General features: G+C 41.7%; 1 protein-coding gene across 1 annotated transcript in view; it reads right to left on the bottom strand.

Moving 5' to 3' along the window:
• LOC107111174 (protein-cysteine N-palmitoyltransferase HHAT-like) overlaps window positions 1–22214 on the bottom strand; it is a gene marked incomplete at its 3' end in the record, with an annotated part of 45054 nt that extends 22840 nt beyond the window's left edge. The window contains exons 1-3 of the mRNA XM_015412103.1: window positions 22176–22214; window positions 12459–12615; window positions 4609–4676 (exon numbers count right to left, since the gene is read on the bottom strand). Of these exons, the coding sequence (XP_015267589.1) occupies window positions 4609–4676; window positions 12459–12567 (177 nt within the window). The remainder of the gene's footprint in view (window positions 1–4608; window positions 4677–12458; window positions 12616–22175) is intronic.
• Between the last annotated feature and the right edge of the window lie 505 nt (window positions 22215–22719).

Genomic DNA, 22719 nt, shown 5'->3' on the forward strand with positions numbered 1-22719 from the left:
GAAATATTTAATTCAGTAGTACTCACTCTGTGGCTCAAAAAGAGCCACATTCACAATTATCTTCAATGAAAAGGAGGGGCTGTAGCTCAGTGGAAGAGCACCTGCTTGGTATGCATTAGGTTCCACATTCAATCCCTGGCATCTCCCGTTGAAAGTACCAGGCAGTAGGTGATGGTGAAAGACCTCATCCTGAAACTCTGAAGAGCTGCCACCAGTCTGAGTGGACAATATTGACCTTAGTGGACAGATAGTCTGATTCAGGATATGGCAGCTTCATGTGTGCATGTAAAAAAGCCACGTTTACTTCCATTGCTAGCATGAGGCCTGCACCTCAGAGAGGCTCACAGCTTCCCTGCACCTCCAACTGCAGCACTTTTGAGGTGGAATCCACCTGCCAACAACAAGCCCCACCAGACAAGGACATTGTGCATTTTCCAGAAATATGAGGCAGGTGCTAACATTGGGGATAGGGTGGCCAGGGATCCCGCTGCCACTCACTAGAGCAGCCGCAGCAAAAATAAAGGGGGGGGGAGAGACATTGTTTACCATAGAGATTGGTAAATTCCTAGAGTATCACAACATTACCACTTCTAAGCACATAACAAAAAGTAACATCATGGTGTCACACACTTTGACATCACTCCTGCCCTTTTCTTATAAACTCTCAGGGGCTGCCAGCAACAGCCGGCACCCCTAAATGGTGACCAGTGCTCAGAAGAGCCACAAGTGCCTCCTGAGCCACTGAGTATCATTTATGCATTGTACCGATTGTATATAGAAGTAATAAATAAATGTAACGGCACTCTCTTCTCCAACATTTTTTTTATCATTGTCTGATTGGCAGCATTTGCTTGCAGGAGATATTTTCAGGAAGACTGCCAACAATATATCCTTTGCACTATGTTGATCAAAAGGAATATCCAAATTAGAACAGAAAGCAGACAGCTATCACTGTCTCTGGGAATGAATTCATACTGTGAGAAGCGTGGCATTGATTTCAAATATGTACAAAGGGATTAATTTTTGCTTTACCATAAAGTATGTTAAAGTCATCACACAAGTTTTAACACAACACAGCTCTGTACTCCCCCCCCCATGCCCGTCGCCCTTGTGAAATCACTAAAGAGAAGGAACATCCAATTTCTTAAAGATGTTTAATTAACATCTTTATCATAATGTGCTAAGGCACTTGGTGGCAATGGAGGAGGAGGAGGGTACAGTGGTGATGAGGAATCGTTTATGTCTAGCGCTATCACTCCAGGTAATCAAAAGAACTAGTGGATGCTCTGTTGCTAAGGGTCACTCCTTGCCATTGGCTGAGTTGCTCTTATACTAAGACTCTCTCTCTGGTACTGACCAAGCTATTCAAAAACTAGGAAGAAGCAGGGCAGGTAGTATCGTCCCAAGCAAGGCCCAGAAAAAGAACAAACAAAGGCTTGAGAAAGCAGCATGCCATGGTCAACAGGAGATCTGGTAAAGGTGGTCTGGAAAAGCAGAAAAATGGGAAGAGGAGACAGCCAGTCTTGGGATGGTACAGAAATTAGACAAAGAAAGGGCAGGGAGGAGAAATATAAATGCGCAGAAGCTTCAGAAATATAGAATGACTTTCACATATTGATTTGAATTAATGCCCTAAATCTTTGGCTATATGCTTCTAGTTCTAACTAAAATACCAAAGATTCCTGCAATTGTTCATAAACATTTTATATCACATGTAAAATGCATACAAAATAACTCCAGTGTAAGGTGTGGGCAAATAATTCAAGAATCTTGTTTTGAAGTATTTGGATGACACGGGGCTAAACTTCTCTTATGTGGTCCTCAGATCATCCAGTTTCCAAGAATAAGAGAAATCCAGAACAGATGGATCTCTCATTAGAATACGAATATCCTCGCTAAAGAGCTCTAGATCCATTCTTCAAAAGCAGGCCACAGACTCATCTCCTGATGCTACTCTATTTCACTCCAAGCAAAATCTGGTGATCTTGCAATGCATAGGAACACTGCTTCTTTTCACCCCCCATCCCTGGTGAGGAATGACACCAGAAACTCTATTTGCTCCTCTCAAAGATCTACAGATGGTTCTCAATAAGTGAAACCCCACCAAATTTGCTGTATTTTGATCTAGGTGAAAATTCAGTGATATGTCTCATGAAAACACACTGTTAAGAACAGGAACAAAAAAGAGAACATAAGATAAGTCAATGTTGGATCAGGCCAATGGCCCATCCAGTCCAACACGCTGTCACACAGTGGCCAAAAATACCAGGTGCCATCAGGAGGGCCAGCAGTGGGGCCAGGACACTAGAATCCCTCTCACTGTTGCCCTCCCAAGCATCAAGAATACATTGCATCACTTGCCCCAGACTGAGAGTTCCTATCTATAGCTTGTGGCTAATAACCACTGATGGACCTCTGCTTCATATGTTTATCTAATTCCCTCGTGAAGCCATCCATACTTGTAGCTGCCACCACCTCCTGTGGCAATGAATTCCATGTGTTAATCACTCTTTGGGTGGAGAAGTACTTCCTTTTGTCTGTTCTAACCCAACTGCTCAGCAATTTCATTGAGTGCCCACGAGTTCTTGTATTATGAGAAAGGGAGAAAAGTACTTCTTTCAACGTGCATTTGTAGTTAGGATTTTTGGCTCCAATGTGCATCACTTTGCACTTGGATACATTGAACCCCATTTGCCACATTGACGCCCACTCACCCATCCTCGACAGATCCCTTTGGAGTGCCTCACAATTCTCCCTGGTTCTCACCACCCTGAACAACTTCATGTCATCTGCAAATTTAGCCACTTCACTGCTTTCTCCCAACTCCAAATCATTAATAAACAAGGTAAAAAGCATCGGACCGAGTACTGATCCCTGTGGTACCCCACTGCTTCCCACCCTCCACTGAGAAAATTGCCCATTTATACTCACTCTCTTTTTCCTATTAATTAGCCAGTTTTTGATCCACAAAAGGACTTGTCCTTTTATCCCATTACTATTGAGCTTACTTAGGAGCCTTTGATGAGGAACTTTCCGCAAGTCAAGGTAAACAACATCTATAGGGTCCCCTTTGTCCACATATATTTTCACCCCCTCAAAGAACACTAACAGGTTATTGGGAGAAGATCTTCCCTTACAGAACCCTTGCTGCATCTTACTCAATAGTTAGAGCCACTGTTTTTGTACAGAAAACACTGGAGAAAATTCAGGTAAAAATTTCTTCTACTGTCACTGAAAAAAAGTGAGTCCAGTAGCACCTTTAAGACCAACAAAGTTTTATTCTGGGTATAAGCTTTCATGTGTATGCTCATTATTATTATGTGATTATTACAACACTCTGGACAATGAAACCCCCAGGGCTTAACAGAGATGCTAATATCATTCAGTTCTCACATCTGTTTGTAAACTCTTTTATTATGATGTATGCTAATTTGCTGCTATTCACAGGTCTTACCAGTTGCCTTAATCCATTCTTAGCTATATTTACTGCTGAGTTACTTATGCATCTTGACTCTAATTAGCCCTTCCTGGCAATACCCTCTACTTATATGTAATGGTTGGAGATTTCTGTTTCAATGTATCTGAAGAAGTGTATGTGGACATGAACGCTTATAGCCAGAATAAAACTTTGATGGTCTTAAAGGTGCCACTGGACTCAATTTTTGCTCTGCTGCTTCAGACCAACTTGGCTACCCACCTGAATCTTTCAACTGTCACTGTTACCTTTCATATCTTCTTCTACCTTGTCTTACATATAAAAATGGAGGGGAAATAGTGTTGACAGGAGATACTAATGGGAAAAATGTTGACTGAAAGAGGGATATGGAACTGTGAAGAGCCATATGTATAGGAGGATGGCCGCATTGGGTAGGAGACAGAAAGTGGATGCTCGGGGGGGGGGGATGACCTCTGTTTTCAGCTGGGCACCATTCAGAATGCAGCTAGTGATCTACAGAATCATCACTGATTCCAGTCAAACGCTTTCAAGAGGCTGCCACCTCATCCATGTTCTAAAATGACGACTAGTGGCATAGGGAAGTAAGAGGAGAAAGGAGATGCTGTTTTATTCATCCTTTTTCCTATTTCACCAATTTAAGCTTGTTTATTATGTCATCTAAATATATGATGACCAAGGTACATAGAATATGCAGAGAGCAGTCTATTAGACTGGAGAAAGAAGGAACAGTTCATAAACCGCTGAGTTTTCATAGTCCTGAGCACATGCATGTGTACACACACACACACAAAAGAGAAGAAAAATCTACACTAATTTTTATAATACATTTTAGCTCATATGCAGATGGTGGCAGTAAGTGGCTCTGATGCTGATCCCTAAAGCTATACTGTACTGCACATGCACATACAAGCGCAATGAACAAATCAGCAAAGTTTTAGACAGCCCTAGCTATAGCTTTCTCCACTGAAAGGTCCAACCATGTCATCCTGATAATACAGCATGGGGCAGACTCAAGTTTGACCACATTGTTCTTTCTTCATCCAATAAGCCAGTTATCAAAGCCCATTATAGTTCACTGAATGATAATTCAAAATGAATTCCCATAAATATTTCAACTACAAATAATACCATAGTTACATTATTTACTGTACCTTTTTCAGTCCCCAAAACATTGTATCAGTTTCCAGATCAAATGTTCGGTCAAGTTCCTCTTCATATTCTGCCAGAACAGATAATATTCAGTATGAGAAGTTAACTGATCTCTAATTTTGTTTAAATAACAGGATGTTCTATCAGTTTTACCATACAGCAAGACACAGAAATGCAGTGATCCTAATATACTTAATTTCTATCAAATCAGAAAATAGAATTATTATAAGATATATTTCTCATGGTATATGTTGGGGATGGTTAATCACTGGCCTACTGAACAGATCAGATCCTTAAGGCAACTTTATCTAGTCTCTACCAATAATACAAAGAACAAAACTGTGCACTTTTCATACAAATGTTTCTGAATTGCTATCTCATATTAAATTTTATCTCACTTAAGTATCTCATAGAAACCACCTGGACTGAGATACTGGTAATCTTCTAATTTAATTGCAGATTATTAATCAATTAAAATTGTTTGGTTGAACGCTTTAGTAAACATATATCAATATAAATGCTGGCCCTTCATAGTAGGTGACTACTTATGAAAATACCTAAACAAAGAAATGAAAAATGTTTTGCAAAATTTTCTCATGTATAATCCATTAGGTATCAAATGTACTCTTGCCAACAATTTGTTTCTAACAAAGACTTGTCAAATCCCATTTTAAAGCTTCACTGAAGAAAAGACTTCCTCTAAGGCTCACAATTTTAACTATAGCTGAGGAAAAGGGCTTGTGGAGTGAAGAGTCAAACTCGTGATTTATCACCCTTGGTGTTCTGAAGGGATTCATAATATCTACCTGAAGAAATTCATTTCTCAACAAAATGAGTTTTTCCTTTCACTTTGCGACACCTAAGATAAATCTCAAGGAAAAGTATTGCCTTCTCTGACAATTTTTCCTTTTTACCTGGTAATCTGAAAGACCCTCCTGATCCAGTACCTCTGCCCTCACAGAAATCAACCAGACATGTTAGACTGGAAATGTTATGTTTAATAAACATATAACTTCATGGACTATTATACTCACACTGCCTCAGTAACATCGACAGATACTTTGACACAGCTTTCCAGCCACAGACGGGAGATGGTAAGCAACCATTTCAAATACTGCAAAGGTCTTGCACCCGCCTAATCCACTGTGGTGGAAGATCTTTCTCAATACTCTAATGTTTTCAAAGCTTTTTATTCATTTCCAAAGCACTTGTCCAATGTACTGATCAGAGAAAATTTGAGAGGTTAAAAAATTAAAATAGCTTCATTTTACAAAGCTGACATGTCTTGTTTAACATGACTAGACTGGGGCAAAGTGGGAAATCTTAAAGAGTTGTTTCTGATCATCTCCTTCTTAATTACTGGCTTAGTAGTGGTACTTATTTTCTCATGCACAGGATTGTTGGTGTGTGAAAAGATATTAACAGAGACCAGGAATGGCTCATTCACTCCCAGGAAACTTGCCCATGCTGGGTTACTAAGTATTCTTCCCTCTCAGATCCTTATTGGCTTTTATCTTATACATGACCTCTACACACATTGAACAACAACAACAAAAAGGCGAATGGGTATAGCCCCACCTCCATGTGATCTCCGGCTCACAAGCACAGCACCTACAAGCAGAGGCAGCGTCCATGTGGACACTCCCTCCCTATGACCAGCAACATTCGCAAACCAGCATCTCCAATCACAGGAAGAGAACATACTTGAGGACACTGCCTCCACATCTAGGTGCCATGCTCACAAACCAGGGATCATGCAGAGGCAATCCTAGCACACTTCTGTCTCCTTTCCACACACATTCAGTCAGTGTGTGGAGGGGCTGTATGTACAGGGCTGTGATGTAATCTGATGAAGAGTTGCTCCATCCTAAATCACTGACTTAAAAGGACTTAGATTGGAGGAACTGAACATAAGGAGGAGGAGAAGAGGAAGAGGAGAAGAGGAGAAGGAGAAAGAGGGTTGATTTTTATACCCCGTGTTCCCCTCCCTTAAGGAGTCTCAACTGAAGAGCCAAACTGGAGAGCCAGTTTGGTGTAGTGGTTAAAAGTGCAGACTCTAATTTGGGAGATACGGGTTTGATTCCCCACTCCTCCACGTGCAGCTGCTGGTGTGACCTCGGGTCAGTCATAAGTTCTTTCAGAGCTCTCAAGGGCAGTTCTCAAGAGAGCTCTCTGAGCCCCAGCTACCTCACAGGGTGTCTGTTGTAGGGAGGGGAAGGGAAAGGAGACTGTAAACCACTCTGAGACTCCTTTGGGTAGCGAAGAGCAGGGTATAAATCCAATCTCTTTCTTTTTCAGAGTGGCTTACAATTGCCTTGCCTTCCTCTCCCCACAACAGGCACCTTGTGAGGTAGGTGGGACTGAGAGCAGGCTTCGCTTCCTGTGGAGGAGCAGGGAATCGAACCCGGTTCTCCAGACTAGAGTCTGCCACTCTTAACCACTACATCATGCTGGTTCCTCTTTGCTTATATGACACTATTCATGTCACATGGGACTAGATTTGCTCCAATACAGTCCTGCCATCCTGGACAAATCTGTTTGATGACTTATCTACTGCATTCAGTTAAAGATTACCTGACAACAGGCACTGACCTGGATTATGGATTCTGCAAATGTCCAGTCAGTCTCATGAAATCTCCTACAGCGAGGTCTGACATTACTCTACATGCACAGTAATTTCTCAAATGGCAAAACAGCCAAGGAAACTTCAGCACCCAGTCTGCCTTTCATAGAACTGGTATTAGATTCAGGTGGGGTAGCAGTGTTGGTCTGAAGCAGCAGAACAAAGTTTGAGTCCAGTGGCACCGTTAAGACCAACAAAGTTTTATTCATGGTACAAGCTTTTGTGTGGAAGCTTATACTGTGAACAAAACTTTGTTGGTCTTAAAGGTGCCATTGGACTCAGAACTGGTATTAAAATACTAAAGTGTAAGTTTGTGGTAGGTTTTGGATGGGCAATCAGCCAAGACTCTAATCTTGAATTCAGCCCATTCCTAAAAATAAAGATAAAATGACCCTAGTTATTGAGTGCTCAAATGTGTACATTTTGAACACAAAACTGTTGAGTTTTATGGAAGAACATTTAATCTTGCTAGCTTGCTATATAGGGTACTTTTAAGTTCTCTAAATACGGTACATTATGACACTAACAATCCTAGAACAAAAATATTTATATTATTTAAAACATTTCTACCCCATCTTATCTCCTTGGATCCCATAGTGTGAAAAGTTCTGCTCTGGTTCAGTTATCTAGTCATATACTGGTTACAGTTTTCAACGTTTCTGAAGGCTGCTTTGCTAGCTCCCTCTTGTGGAAAAAATATGATATGGAAATTTTATTCCAGAAATCTTGAAAGCTGATGCAGACTGGTGGGCCTCCCCCTTGGCCTCCCTTTTTACAGTGATAAATAAAACGGGTCAGATACCTACCAATGCCATTATTGTGCCCATTTATAAGAAGGGACCACTACATAACCCTTCCAACTATAGGCCAATAAGTTTACTTTCTGTAATAGGGAAATTATATGCCAACTTCTTACAACTAAAGCTCCTTAACTGGACCTCATCTTCTAAGATCCTTGGTCCTGAGCAAATAGGGTTCAGCCAGGGGAAATCGCCTCTTGATCACTGTACCCTCCTCTCTCACTTGATAAATAAATATACAAAAAGAAGAAAGGCTAAGCTTTAGGCTGCCTTTCTGGACTTTAAAGGGGTCTTTGACTCTGTTTCGAGGAACTTACTCTGGAGGAAACGTGATCATTTGCTTCCTGATAAGATATTACTATTCCTTATCAGGAAATTGTATATGGCTACATCTTGTCAGATTAGATGCTCTCCCTCTGGAAGACTTACATCAATGATCAATATAAATAAAGGGGTTAAGCAGGGCTGTATTTTGGCCCCTTCCCTTTTCAATCTTTTTTTTAATGACTTTGCCCCTTTTCTGTCTTCAGTTGATGGACACAGCCCTAGACTTGGCTCTACGCATATATCTTTACTGCTGTCCGCTGATGACGCAGTCCTTTTGTCATCGACTCATTTGGGGTTAAAGCGTTTACTTGATCGCTGCTATGAATATTGTGCTGCCAACTACCTGGAGTTAAATTATGAGAAGTCCAAATTAGTGGTCTTTTCCAACTCCTGGAAGTTTCATGACTGGAAAATCAATGGTCTTCAAATATCTTGGTGTTCATTTTCAATACAACGCCTCTTGGGTATGTCACCGAAAAACAGCAATCAATACGGCCAAAGTAAATGCGGCAGGAATTTCCCAATTTTATTTTTCAGGAAGAGGTAACCAGTATATACCTGCTGCTTTAAAAGCCTTTAATGCTAAAAATAGGGCCCCAGTTATTATATGGGGTGCCTATTTGGATCAATACAACTGAAAATCTCATAGGACAGCCTCAGTCCTATTTCCTGAGGAAAATCTTTGGGGTGCCAATGTGTGTCCCCTATGCAGCTTTATGCCTGGAATGTGGCCAGAACACGTTGAGAACTAAAGCATGGCTAATTACAATTAAGTATTGGCTTCGCCTTCTTTTCAATTCGGACCCTTCTAGTTACATCTATCAGCTTCTACTGGAATCTTATGACTCTAACTGGATTACCTATCTAGAATCCAAAATTAAATCCCTGGATATCACCTTAGATTCCTTTTTGCAAGTATTATTCTATGCTGTGGTTGTTGTTGTTTTTTGTTGTATATGGGTTTGCAAGGGTTACATGCCAATAAAGGTAACTGGACTAGACTGGATATGGAAATTTATTTCAACAGCACGCTGACAACTGAAGTGCTGAACTATGTCTCCAAATAAATTATTTTGGAACAGATGAAGAAGAGAAGAAGAGAACAGACTGGATTTATACCCCACCCTTCACAACCCAAGGGAGTCTCAGAGCAGCTTACAATCTCCTTTCCCTTCCCTGTGAGGTAAGGTGGGGCTGAGAGAGCTCTGAGAGAAGTGCTCGAGAGAACAGCTCTGAAAGAACTTGTAACTGATCCAAGGTCACACAGCAGCTGAATGTGGAGGAGTGGGGAATCAAACCGGGTTCCCCAGATTAGAGTCTGCGCTCCTAACCGCTACACCAAACTGGCTCTCAAACTGAAGACTATGTTTTGCTATATAATACAAAGCTAAAATAACTCCAGGCATATCTGATTTTAACCATCACATTTCAGCTAAGATTGGCTTTTTAAAAAACAGCAAAGGAAAGAAAAGTTTAGTAAATCAAGCTTATGTGCATATGACTTCCATTTGGAATGCATTATATGAGCAAATGAAGGGGAGGATGTTTGGCTGTGTATGTCCATGAAGATGAAGGAGTTGAGGCTTACCCTCCCACGTCAGAATGCCATGAAAGCACTCTTCAAAAGCTCTACCAGGCTTTCACAGGCACACAGTTTGAGGATCAGAAAAACACCCATGATAAAAACACAGGGAGGGGAGAGACCTAGATACACAATAAATCTAAAACAATAACCAGGAAAACCCAGATATCTGATAAAGTGTGAGATGAGGGAATATGCTAAAGGGATAAAGATCCTTCCCCAGCCAATTCTGGTGTGTGTGTGTGTGTGTGTGTAAAAGAGTAAGAGTCCAGTAGCACCTTAAGGATTAACCCCCAAAAATTGGAAGGGTATGAGCTTTTGTGAGTCACTGCCAATGTTCCCTCTAAGCTGAGTTAGTGTGAGCTAGCTCACACTAACTCAGCTTAGAGGGAACACTGGCACTGCTCACTTCTTCAGATACAGCTAGAATGTGATATATATATGCGTGTGAGATATAGATAGATATGTAGATACGCATACACACACACATATATATTTACACATGCATCAACCCGTCTACGCAATTTATTTAGACTGAATTGGATCTTTCGGTTCCCTTCCACTAAGTGAAGGCTCTTCCACTGGAGGAATGTCTCTTTCTTCCAACAAGAGATTCCTAAGCGGAAAGATATTATTGAAACCAACTCCTGGATCATCGTGTTCAAAAAAGAACTATACAAGTTCACGGAAAGCTGACTATCAAAAACACAAGTGATAGACAATGAATGTACTTTGTACTGCTGCACACTTTCTCGGAAAGAGTGGTATCAGACACCTTTGGCTAAGAAAAAAAGTGGGTAAGGAGTTGAAAGGACTAAAGGGGAACATTATGCCCCTTAACAATCTTGCTTCCCCCCCTCCCCAAAGTTTTTGGTAAAGTAAGCAAAAAAGCAATTAAAAGAGCATAGCTTATATTGCATATTGCCTTTGCAGAAAACTGAATCATGCAAGATCCCACTGAGTAACTTGATGAGAACAGTTTACAGTCAATAAATTACATGAAGCTGTTGCATTTTATTCTGAGAGCAGCAGCAGCAGAACCCTCTTGTCCCCCAACATGCTGGATACAAAACGCTATTGAACAACCATAGTCCACTGCATTAAAACAGACTGTTTCTCACAAAGTGGTGAAGTCTCAGGTAAGATGGCTTGTATGTTTTTATGATACAATTTGATCTGGTTGGGAAGCAGATTGCAAGCATCCTGTTTCAACCTTTAGATTACTTAACAGGATTATGCAACTGTCAATCAAGGTGACAAGGAAAAAACGGTTGCAACAGCACCTTTGAGCTCTGATTGGTTGATCAGTAGTTGGAATTCTCAGGCACCTCAGAGCCACAAAGAGAGAGAAACCACTATCAGGACAGGTGAGCATTTTGGAATGCCTGCACAGATTGCAGTTCAAGAATGTTTTAGTTGATTGATCAACTCCATGGACCAAGGTAAATGTGTATATTAATGCCTCTGAACAGGTGTCTTTTGAGGGACAGCATTAGATTACTTATCCCACTCTTCAAAGGAACTGACGTCCTTTATAATAATAACAAATACTAAAATAATGTACTAGAGCAAAAATCTAAAACAAGTACACATTTCACTCAGAGGCCTATCAGTTAAGACTGCCCCCTGCAGGTTAATCAGTCTCAGGTTGTGATCCTCAGGTTGACATCTGCTAGTTGTTCCTCTACGTGTGGTAATGCTCCAGGAATCAACTACAGCCCACGCCTTTTCCATCCTACCACCCAAAATATGGAACAGGTACCCTGGGGAGGTGAGGGGGAAGCCACCTCCAGCAGTGTTTAGGGGGTGGCACAAGGCTACTCGATTTGTCAGGATTTCTAATGGGGGGAGTTATGTGGGGTTTTACTGTGCTTTTTATTAGAATTTTAAGGCAACCTGAGCTATAGGAAGGGTGAGGCATAAATATTTTAATATATAAATTAAACGTTTGGGTGATTAATCGAACAACCAAATCCATTAAAGCTGACAGTCATGGTTTCTAGCTACCTACAATTCAAAATGTTGGGCCTAGTTTTAAAACAATTACAACACTACTCCAAATTAAACAAATATATTAAACCATGAACATTCAGAGTTTTTCCATCAGACAAGAAAAATATTCTACAGGGTTATAAAGAATCAAACTATATGCAGTTATTCCCTTGAAAATTTATTAGCAAGCTGACCTTCAAATTTGTTTAGTCTGCTTCTGTTAAAAGGTAAATGTCAAGTTACGCTTCTAGTCATTTCTTACCAACTAAAGCACAAGCTTTGAATTACGCTTTCATTCACGGATATGTGCACAGCTTGTACCTTTCACATATGCCTTCTCTGCAGTTTTCCATTCACACAAAGAAAGGGTACCCAAAAGCTTCAAGGAAAAAGCCTCTGTGGGATGCCCTGCAGGAGACTGTTAGAAAGTACTCCATTAAGTCGTACTATTTAAGTCAATACACTGCAAACTACAAAAGCCAAAAACAATCAGTACCTAAAATGAATGGGCCTGCAACAGAGACTTACCTTGAGAGGCTAGGAATACTTCATGGAAAGAATAAAAATGGAAGCCAAAAGAAAGAACCAGGTAAAGATAGAATTCCCATTGAGGCAGCGATTCTAATTGTAAGGACATTTCTCAGCCTCGGTGCTTCCTATGAGGACGACATCTTAGTAAACACACCTGAAAACAAGAAGATTATGCACTTTAGCTGGAACCGTACTGAGGTGGCAGGGCAGGGCAGGATAACACCCCTAAACAAAAAAATATAATTTTCATCCATGTTGTCAGGCTTTCAAAAAGGCCCTGAGCCGCTGCCTGACTGCTGTGATTGAACAGCTGAAAGCAAATAAATTGAAACTAAACCCGGACAAAACAGAAGCGATGCTGGCTGGGAAGGTGGATGTCTTGAAGCACCTTGTGCTTCCCATTTTCAGTGGTGTTCAGCTAATACTCTCTGACTCAGTTAAGGGCCTTGGGGTTATACTGGATCCAGTATTACTTCTGGAATGCACTTTACTTAGGTCTCCTCTCAAAGTCTAGTCAGACACTCCATTTAGTTCAAAATGCTGCAGCTAGGTTATCATCAGGAGCTGGGTGGAACATGCACATCACTCCCATTCTGCAGTCATTCCATTGGTTGTCCATTTGTTACTGGGCTCAATTCAAGGCACTGACTATCACATACAAAGCCCTTCAAGGCCTTCATTCCTCTTATCTGCAGGACTGGCTCTCTCCCTGTGCTCCACCACACAAACTTCGCTCATCCCAGCAGGGCCTTCTGCAAGAACCATCCTGAAAATGGACAAAATCAATAAATGCCCATACATCTGCATTCTTTGTTGTGGCCCCCGCCTATTGGGATGGCCTCCCTGACAAGGTTAGGAAGGCTCCCACTCTCCTGGGCTTTCTGCAAACTATGCAAAATGGAATTATTCAAGAGGGCTTTTGGCACACATAAACAGAACTGTACTGTAATGAAATGCTCTTAAAGTTGCATTGGTAATGGGATAGGGATTGGGATCTACACTGCTGTATTGCTACCTAACACTGTAAGTAAGCTCCAGACTAGGTAGTTTTTACACTACCTAATGCATGCATGTCAAACATAAGGCCCGGGAGGTAGAACTGGCCCATCCAGGGCTCCATGAGCAACTAGTGCCAAGGGAGGGAACAGGAGACTGTTCGGGGAAGTGGGCAGAGCAGAGCATGGCAGAACAACCTCATCTGCAGCAGTCAAGCAAAGTGGGAGTGTCTTCCCAGTGCTGCACCCCTGGCTCTCCAGTTCGCCCATATGGGTTTTCCTTTGCACCTCCCTCCCCAGCCCAAGGAGCCTTGCAGTGAGGATACACCAACTCGGAGCTTACCAGCTGCTGTCCTTTATACAGTTTAAATCTCCGGTACCTGGCATTACATTTTATGGCACACATGGCCCTGCCTGACAAAGTGAGTTTAAGTCAGATCTGGCCCTTGTAACAAATGAGTTCAACACCTCTGAATGTATCCATGTTTAACAGCCTATGCTTTGTTTCAACTCTGTTTGAGATTTCTGTTTTGTTTCCAGATTTCTGTAGTCCAAACCCTAGTGCATAGGTTCCCAAACTTATTGGTCTACCATAGAGATGTGAAGGTCCGGAAAAAACCCGGAAAAATTCGGAAAAAAAAAACATGTTTTTTCCCCGTTTTTTCCCCTGAAGCTTTTTTGTTTTTTTCCGAAAAATTGGAAAAATTGAAAAAAGAAAAGAAAAAAATTGATTATGGAACGTTTTATTTTATTATGATGAATAAAATATTTTAAGACAAGGTGTTCAAATATTTTCCAAATCATTTCTAATATATATATATATATGGTATCAGATTGATCTAATTTCTGTGCACTGAGGACAAGCAAGTCCTCGGTTACAAACTGAACTCTCCAGTGCAAGACCAAGATGCATTTCTTCCTTTAGGAGGTGCTATTGTCAGAAGAAAATAAAAAGGTTTCAGTTTTGTGTTTGCATGTGGGTGGGTATTCTGTTTGTAATAATTGTTTGGATACACTATATTTTAATATGCTAGTTGTGATAATTTCATGCCAAGTTAAAATGTCCATAGTCATATTTTATGTTCCTAAAGTAACAGAATGACTTTCAATCTAGAAACGACAAAAGAAGTGCTAATGTAGCATTTTTTTCAATTTTTCCAAAAATTTCTGTTTTTTTTCTGAAAAAAACAGGGGGGGGGAAACGGGTTTTTTTTTCCGAGCTTCAAAATTTCCGGAAATTTTACATCTCTAGTCTACCACCCCCTTTTCAGAAAAAAAAGACTCAGCACCCCTCTGGAAATCTACCTTCAAAAAGTGGACAAAAAGATGCATTGACAAATTTGCACCCAAGGCTCCTACCGCCCACCTGGATCGTTCCAGCGCCCCTCAGGGGGCGATATTGCTCACTTTGGAAACCAGTGCCCTAGTGCATTGCTCATTGGATGCCCCATCCTGTTGACTGTACTTGATTTACACTATGTAATTCACCTTGCGTCTCAGCAAAAAAGGTGGTCTATAAATAACCAAATAATAATAATATGGGCTACTGGTGATATTATATTAGGGTGCACCAATCCAGTTAGGGGGCCAAATAACTAATAGAGCAAGCTTCCAACCATATAATTCCTAGCTGGACAGAGAGTTCCACTTGCAAACAGATGCTACTTACTCAGTTTCCTAGTCTGATCCAGCAGCCAGAGTTGTTCATACACAGCCTTGTAAAATGCAGCAATTAATCTAATTCAAAAGAGGATCCTCTCCCTCCTCATTTTTCCCCCCAGGCCTTCACATTTCTAGCATATTGAATACGGAAAGTAAGAAGTCTTAGTGGATATGTAAATCTCTGCACATGCTTATCTAAACCAAGGCCACTGGGTTTTTCCTGCTGGATAAAAGAGGGTGAGTTATAATAACTGTACTGCTGTTGTTTTAGTTTCATTTATTTCATTAAAAATTATGTTCCACCCATCTAATTTTAGCTCAAAGTAAAAGGCAATCTGCAGTTACTGAAATATGCATCTCTTTCCCCAAGACAGAGATTCTGATGCAGGGACACTACTGCACACTAAGATACTAGCTGTAATATCTGGTCACTAGAAATTCAGCTTTCAGTCATAAGCCAGGGAGGGCAGCTGTTGTGCTGGAGGGAAGATGAACAAGGAGCAGAAGGACTCTGGGAATTTGTGTTTGGCACTGGCTTCTTCTTCTGCTATTCAGTGAAACTTTGAAATGGGGGGGGGGGAGGGATTTTTGACGATCTGAAAATTATTTACTGGGATCCAAAAATGCCTGCTCCTAAATTGTTTCTTCATCCTAATCCTCAAGAAGTAAGAAGATTCAACAGATGTTCCAACCAAGATCAACTTTTTAAATGGTTTAAGTAACAGCCACCTTCACCAGGCAGAATATGTGTGGATCCTAAGAAACAGCAGGGGAACAATCTGAGCAAAGCCCTTTTGCAAATCCCACAAGTTCTGCAAAAGGAACAGAGCATGTCAAATATATATAAATCCTGGGATAAGGAATTGGCTGCTAATTATGGAACAAGTAATTTCATATATTAATATTTGTTATATCGTATCCTTTTAATACACAGCAAAGAACACTGGTTTTTGAATTGTTTGGGTAATTCCATATCAAGCACTCCTGTTTGTTAATACACAGCAAAGGACAGCACTGGTTCTACTTTGAGAAAGTGAAATGAGAGAGACCAGGGGTGGCCAAACTTGCTTATCATAACAGCCACATAGAATAAAGGTCAGATGTTTTGAGAGCCACAAGACATGAACAAATATTACACACACATTTTTATTGAACAATACGCAAATTTTCTTTTTACTAACATTCAGAGACTGTGTGAAAGAGCCACATGTGGCTCCCGAGCTGCAGTTTGGCCACCCCTGAGATAAGCTAGCACCCTTATTAGAAGAGTTTTCTTTTGAAACCTGATCATTGAAATCTTCTTATGTAATCATCCTCATCAAATATTTGTGAAATCATACTTTGTGTATGTCTTGTAGATAAAATATGGATTTTCATTGAATTATTTGGATATTATGCTCCCACATGCTCATTGTAGAATTATTCCATTTTGATGTTGATTAATTTCGACAAGAGCTTAATAATACTATTATTTTATATCTTCTTTCCTTCACTGTTTGTTCTATTTTTGGTTCTCCCCCGCCCACAGCAGCAATGGCAGCGGTCTGGGAATCACAATGGATCTCTCAGCTACAGAGATCAATTCATCTTAGGGCTGCCAGCTCCCAGTTGGGAAATTCCTGGAGATTTGGGGGGTGAAGCCTTGGGACAGTGAGGCTTGGGGAGGCAAGCAGCCTCAGCAGGTTATAATGCCATAGACGCAACCCTCCAGAGCAGCCATTTTATCCAGGGTAACTGATCTCCGTCACCTGGACAACAGTTGTAATTCTGGGTGATTTCCAGCCCTCACCTGGAGACTGGCAATGGTAGTTCTCATGGAGGAAGTTGCTGGTTTGGAAAGTGGAGTCTGTCATTATACCAGCCTGTACTTCCTACCTTCCTCAAATCCCACCCTCCCTAGGCTCTACCTCTCAAATGTGCAGGAATTTCCCAACCTGGAGTTGGCAACCATATTTCCTTCCCACCCAACAGCCAACCTACCTTTATCTGCCTCTCTATCTTCAGCTTTCTGTCTCCACCTATCCCTCCCCCACAGCCTCTACCTAGGAAAATTACAGTCTTTCTCCACAGTGGGGACCAAAGTAAAATGGGGGAGCTGGAGTACTTAGTGTCAGAGAACATAGACATTGTGGCCATTTCAGAAACTTGGTGGGATGACAATAATCAGTGGGATACAGTGATTCCTGGATATAAATTATATTGGAGGCATGGGGAGGGAACAGTCAGAGGTGTAATGGCTCTGTATGTCAGAGAGAGTATACAGTCCAGTAAAACTGAGAATCGAACAGAAATAGATTTGCTTATAGAAATGCAATGGGTGGAAAGAGAGGGCCAAAAAGGAAGCTTAACTCTGGGAGTTTGTTATCGCCCACCAGATCAAGGATTAGAGGATGATTTTAAAATAGCAAAAGAATTAGGAAAAACAGCTAGATGAAATAACTGTGTCATAATAATGACGTAGAGTGATTGGGTCAGTCAGTCAGTCAGGCATTTATTACGGCAACAAACCATAGAACACACATGCTTAAATATAACATTCATATAACTGAATTTAGGACAGTAAAATAAAACTCTATAAAAATACAGTTGAGCGTAATAAAGTAAAAGAACAACATAAAACAGAGACTATTAGGCAACTATTATTATATATTTGATCATGTATTTCGGATGCAGTAGCATGCTACCCAAAATTTTGCCACAGTTTCGGTAATTGTCCGGTTCCCATCAATTAACAATCGGTTACACTGCTCAGCACCTGATTGTCCCGAGTGATTGGGTCAATATGTGTTCAAGTCAGGAGAAAGAGACTGGGTTTCCAGATACTCTCAATGACTGTGCCATGTAGCAGATGGTCACAGAACCTACCAGGGGGAGGCAATCCTGGACTTGGTCCTAAATAATGCTAAAGACCTGGTGAGAGCACTAGTTGGGAACAGTGACCATAAGTTTAGCATTTATGTAAACAGGGCAGCTTTGGGAAGCTTGGGTACTATTTAAAACTACAATACTGGAAGCTCATATACAATGTACACCACAGGTTAGGAAAAGTACAAATAGGTATTTAAAAAGGCCTGTGTGATTAACGAACAAAGTCATGGACGCAAAAAAAGGTAAGAAGGATTCCTTTAGCAGTGGAAGGCTAGTTCAAGTGAGGTAAATAAAAGGCTTTGGCAAATAAAATGCAAAGAGGGACTATGAGGAACATATTGCAAAAAACATAAGGACCAATAATAAAAATTTCTTCAAATACATTAGCAGCAGAAAACCAGCCAGGGTGGTAGTGGGGCCCTTAGATAACCAAGGGGTAAAAGGATTACTAAAGGGTGATAGGGAAATGGCAGAGAAGCTGAGTGCTTTTTTGCCTCTGTCTTCACTGTGGAAGATGGGAGGTGCTTGTCCACTCCAGAACCACCAATTTCAGGAGGGTGTCGACAGACCTGAGTTGGAGTTAGGTGATAAAAGTGGAGGTCCTGCAACGGATAGACAAATTACAAACTGACAAATCTCCAGGTCAAGATGACATACATCCAAGAGTTCTGAAAAACCCAAATGTGAATTTGTGGATCTCCTGACAAAAACAGGCAGTCACTAAAATCTTCCTTCATTCCCGAGGACTGGAAGGCAGCTAATGTAACCCCCATCTTCAAAAAAGGTTCCAGAGGAGATCCAGGAAATTACAGGCCAGCCAGTCTAGCATCGATACCAGGTAAGTTGGTGGAATCCATTATTAAAGATAGGATTAGTAGGCACATTGATGAAGAAGAGAGAGAAGAGAAGAGATTGGATTTCTACCCTGCCCTTCACTCAGAGCGGCTTACAATCTCCTTCCCTTCCTCTCCCCACAAAAGACACCCAGTGAGGTAGGTGGGGCTAAGAGAGCTCTGAGAGAACTGCTCCTGAGAGAACTGTGGCTTACCCAAGGTCACCCAGCAGCTGCACGTGGAAGAGTGGGGAATCAAACCCGGTTCTCCAGATTTGAGTCGGCCACTCTTAACCACTACACCAAACTGGAACAAAGGCTATCAAGAAAGTATCAGCATGGATTCTGTAAGGGAAGATCTTGTCTCACTAGCCTTTTAGAGATCTTTGAGGTGGTGAATAAACATGTGGACAAGGGTGACCCAGTAGATGTTGTTAACCTACACTTCCAGAAAGCTTTTGATAAAGTTACTCATCTCCAAAGTAAACTCAGCAGTCATGGGATAAGAGAACAAGTCCTCTTGTGGGCTAAAAACTGGTTAATTAACAGGAAACAGAGAGTGAGTATAAATGGGCAGTTTTCACAATAGAAGGTGGTAACCAGTGGGGTACCGCAGGGCTCGGTACTAGGTTAAGTGCTTTTTAGCTTGTTTATTAATGATTTGGAGTTGGCAGTAAGCAGTGAGGTGACTAAGTCTGCAGATGACACTAAGTTGTTCAGGGTGGTGAAAACCAGGGAGGACTATGAGGCGCTCCAGAGGGAACTGTTGAGACTGGGCGAGTGGGCGTCAACATGGCAAATGAGGTTCAATGTGGGCGAGTGCAAATTAATGCACATTGGAGTCATAAATCCTAACTATAAATATAAATTGATGGGGTCCAAACTGGCGGTAACTGACCAAGAGACAGACCTTGGAGTTGTGTTACCTAATTCACTGAAGATATCAACTCAGTGTGCAACTGCAATAAAAAAGGGAAATGCTATGCTAGGGATTATTAGGAAGAGAATTGAAAAGAAATCAGCCAGTATCATAATGCCCCTGTATAAATCTATTTTGCAGCCTCATTTGGAATACTGCGTTTAGTTCTGGTCACCACACCGCAAAAAAGGTATTATAGCACTAGAAAAGGGCAACTACAATGATTAAGGGGATGGAACTTCTTCCCTATGAAGAAAAGGTAAAGATGTTAGGGCTCTTTAGCATGGAGAAACGATGATTGAAGGGTGACATGATAGAGGTTTACAAAATTATGCATGGGATAGATAAGGCAGAGAAAGATATATTTTTCTCTCTTTTTCACAATACAAGAAGTCATGGGCACTCAATGAAATTAATGAGCAGTAGGTTTAGAACAGATAAAAGGAAGTACTTCTTCACCCAGAGTAATTAACACGTGGAATTCACTGCCACAGGAAATGGTGGTGGCTACAAGCAGAGACAGCTTCAAGAGGGGACTGGATAAACATATGGAGCAGAGGTCCACCCGTGGCTATTAGCCACAAGGTATAGATGGAACACTATGTCTGGGGCAGTGATGCTATCGATTCTTGGTGCCTGAGGGGCAACAGCGGGAGGGCTTCTGGAGATGTGGCCCTGCTGGTGGACCTCCTGATGGCACCTGGGTTTTGGCCAATACCCCCTCTAAGCTGTGGAGTCTTGTGAGCAAAAATTCTACTTTGTGAGCTACTGGCATTAAAGCTGTGAGCGAGCAATTTGGCTACTGCATAAATTAGTTTGCTCTGGAGCCATCCTTCCTGAGCTAAGGCAAAAATGTGTGAGCCAGAGGCTAAAAAGCTGTGAGCTAGCTCACACTAATTCAGTTTAGAGGGAACGCTGGTTTTGGCCACTGAGTGACACAAGAGTATCGGACTGGATGGAAGTCTGATCCAGCAAGGCTTCTCTTACATTCTTATCTTTATCGACCTTCCTCCTCAGCTTTCCTCCCTTCTTTCCATTACTGGCAGCCTCTCCCCAGGAAAAGTCTGGCCCAGTTGCTACAGGGGTTGTTTCTGGTATTTTGGAGAATTTTAATCCTACAATTTTAAATTTTGGGTTTTTTTGAGACTTTTTGACAAGCCTGAGACTTCCTTCAGGTTTAAGGGGAAATCCCCCCATCTGTTTCTAACTCCATTTTGTGTATCTATTGATCATATTCTCTATGGTTTGGTTCAGAATTGCCCGCCATTTCATATTCAGCAAACCACAGGCAAAGGTAACGCCCCAGGCCTTCTAGGAGCTTCTCAATCCCAAAAACCCCTCAGTCTCTTTCTCCGGTGCAAGCCAAGTAAAATACTGCTTTATCATTTGCTTGCTAGGCTGAAGAGCAAGGAAGGCTTTGGCAGAGGCCCCCTTCATGCATATCAGAAGTTATCTGCTTATACAGCTCTGCAGTTTCCTCCCATACTTAGGATGGTAACACACAAGCAATGGGACTAAGCCACAAAAGCCTTCCCCCTTTTTGCACAATCAGATGATAGGTGCTAGGTGTTAAAAAGCCTTTTTCTTTTTCTCTATGGAAGTAATTCAGTGGGTGAAGTCAATACTGAAGGGTCTTCCTTACTCCCCTTCACGCTTGTTGAAATTTAGCTGCACACAAATGGCAGAATTAGTTTAAAATCAGTAGGGCAGACCAGGCACTGTGGGGGTAATTATGATGGACAACCATGATGTGATTAACATTCTGGGTAGACCTGGGTTCAAATCCCTACTGTGGCATGCAAGGCCTGTTAGCCCCCTCCCAGCCTCATTTTACTCCACTGGGTTGTTGTGAGGATAAAACAAAGGAGGGGGGGGATCATGTGTAATACCCCGAGCTTCTCAAAGGAGCATAAAACTCACCACAATGTAATGGTAAATCTCTGAAGCATTTAAGATGTACCCCAGAACTCAACATTCTTGTACCTAAACAATCCCGAAAATCAGCAATGAATTAATTAATGGCACAACGAATCCACAATACTGGCACAGGAATCTCTCCCCCCCCCCTTTTTTTTTTTTGCACGCTCTCTGACGCTTTATCCTTTAAGATGTATTTGCGATCCGAACCGTAAAAGGTCCCAATGCTGAACTCTGGCTTTAAACAAATCCGCGAAGTCCCACTGCAGTGTTCTTTTTTTTCCCCTCATACAGCCATCTACAAAGTTTTCTGGAACAGCCTCAGAAATTTCCTTCCCCCGCGGGACGAGCATTTCTGCCGGAATGAGAACAGTCCTCCTCTTCCCAACTTCCCTCTCTTACTCCAGGCAGAATTTGGCTGCTCGCAGCTCCGAGCCCCCCTCCCGTTCCTCCAAGGAGCAGTTATCCATTCACAGCCTTTGGATCAACGCAGGGCTCGGCGGAACAAACAAAGCACCAACCTGCAACGGAGCAAGCGCCATCCGACTCCTTACACAGCCCGACCACTCTCTCCGCGTTTCCGGCTCCGGCCCAGTTTGCCGTCGCTCCGCCCCTTCACCGGGGAGCTGCGGAGTTCAGGTTTTCTCGGGCGCTACCCCTCGACGGAGCTCCTGGGATCATCGCTATAATCCTGCGTACGTTTGCGAGAGAGGAAGCTCTACTCAACTGAATGGGACTTGGATCCAAGAAAAGATAGAGGACCGAGAAGGGCGGGCCACCGCAATTCTATGCACATTTATTTTTAGATTAATGCTTTGAGCACGTTCTGGGTAAACGTTCGTAGTCGGCGGGGACCAATGCCTAAATTCGGAGTTTTGAGGCGGAGGAGAGGAAGTTAGCTTTATAGATAATAGATTAGATCTCGATATCTTAGCCTTATAAATGTAAATGTGTTATATAAATGCAGTTTATATTATATAAAATTATGAGTAGATGTGGTCAAAAGGTAGCATAGAAATAGACAAGTAATGTTGTATACACGTGGACGGATGTCGTTTCCTGTTC

Source organism: Gekko japonicus, unplaced genomic scaffold, assembly GCF_001447785.1.
Source record: "Gekko japonicus isolate JY-2015 unplaced genomic scaffold, Gekko_japonicus_V1.1 scaffold1609, whole genome shotgun sequence".
In the NCBI taxonomy this organism is placed as follows: Eukaryota; Metazoa; Chordata; class Lepidosauria; order Squamata; family Gekkonidae; genus Gekko; species Gekko japonicus.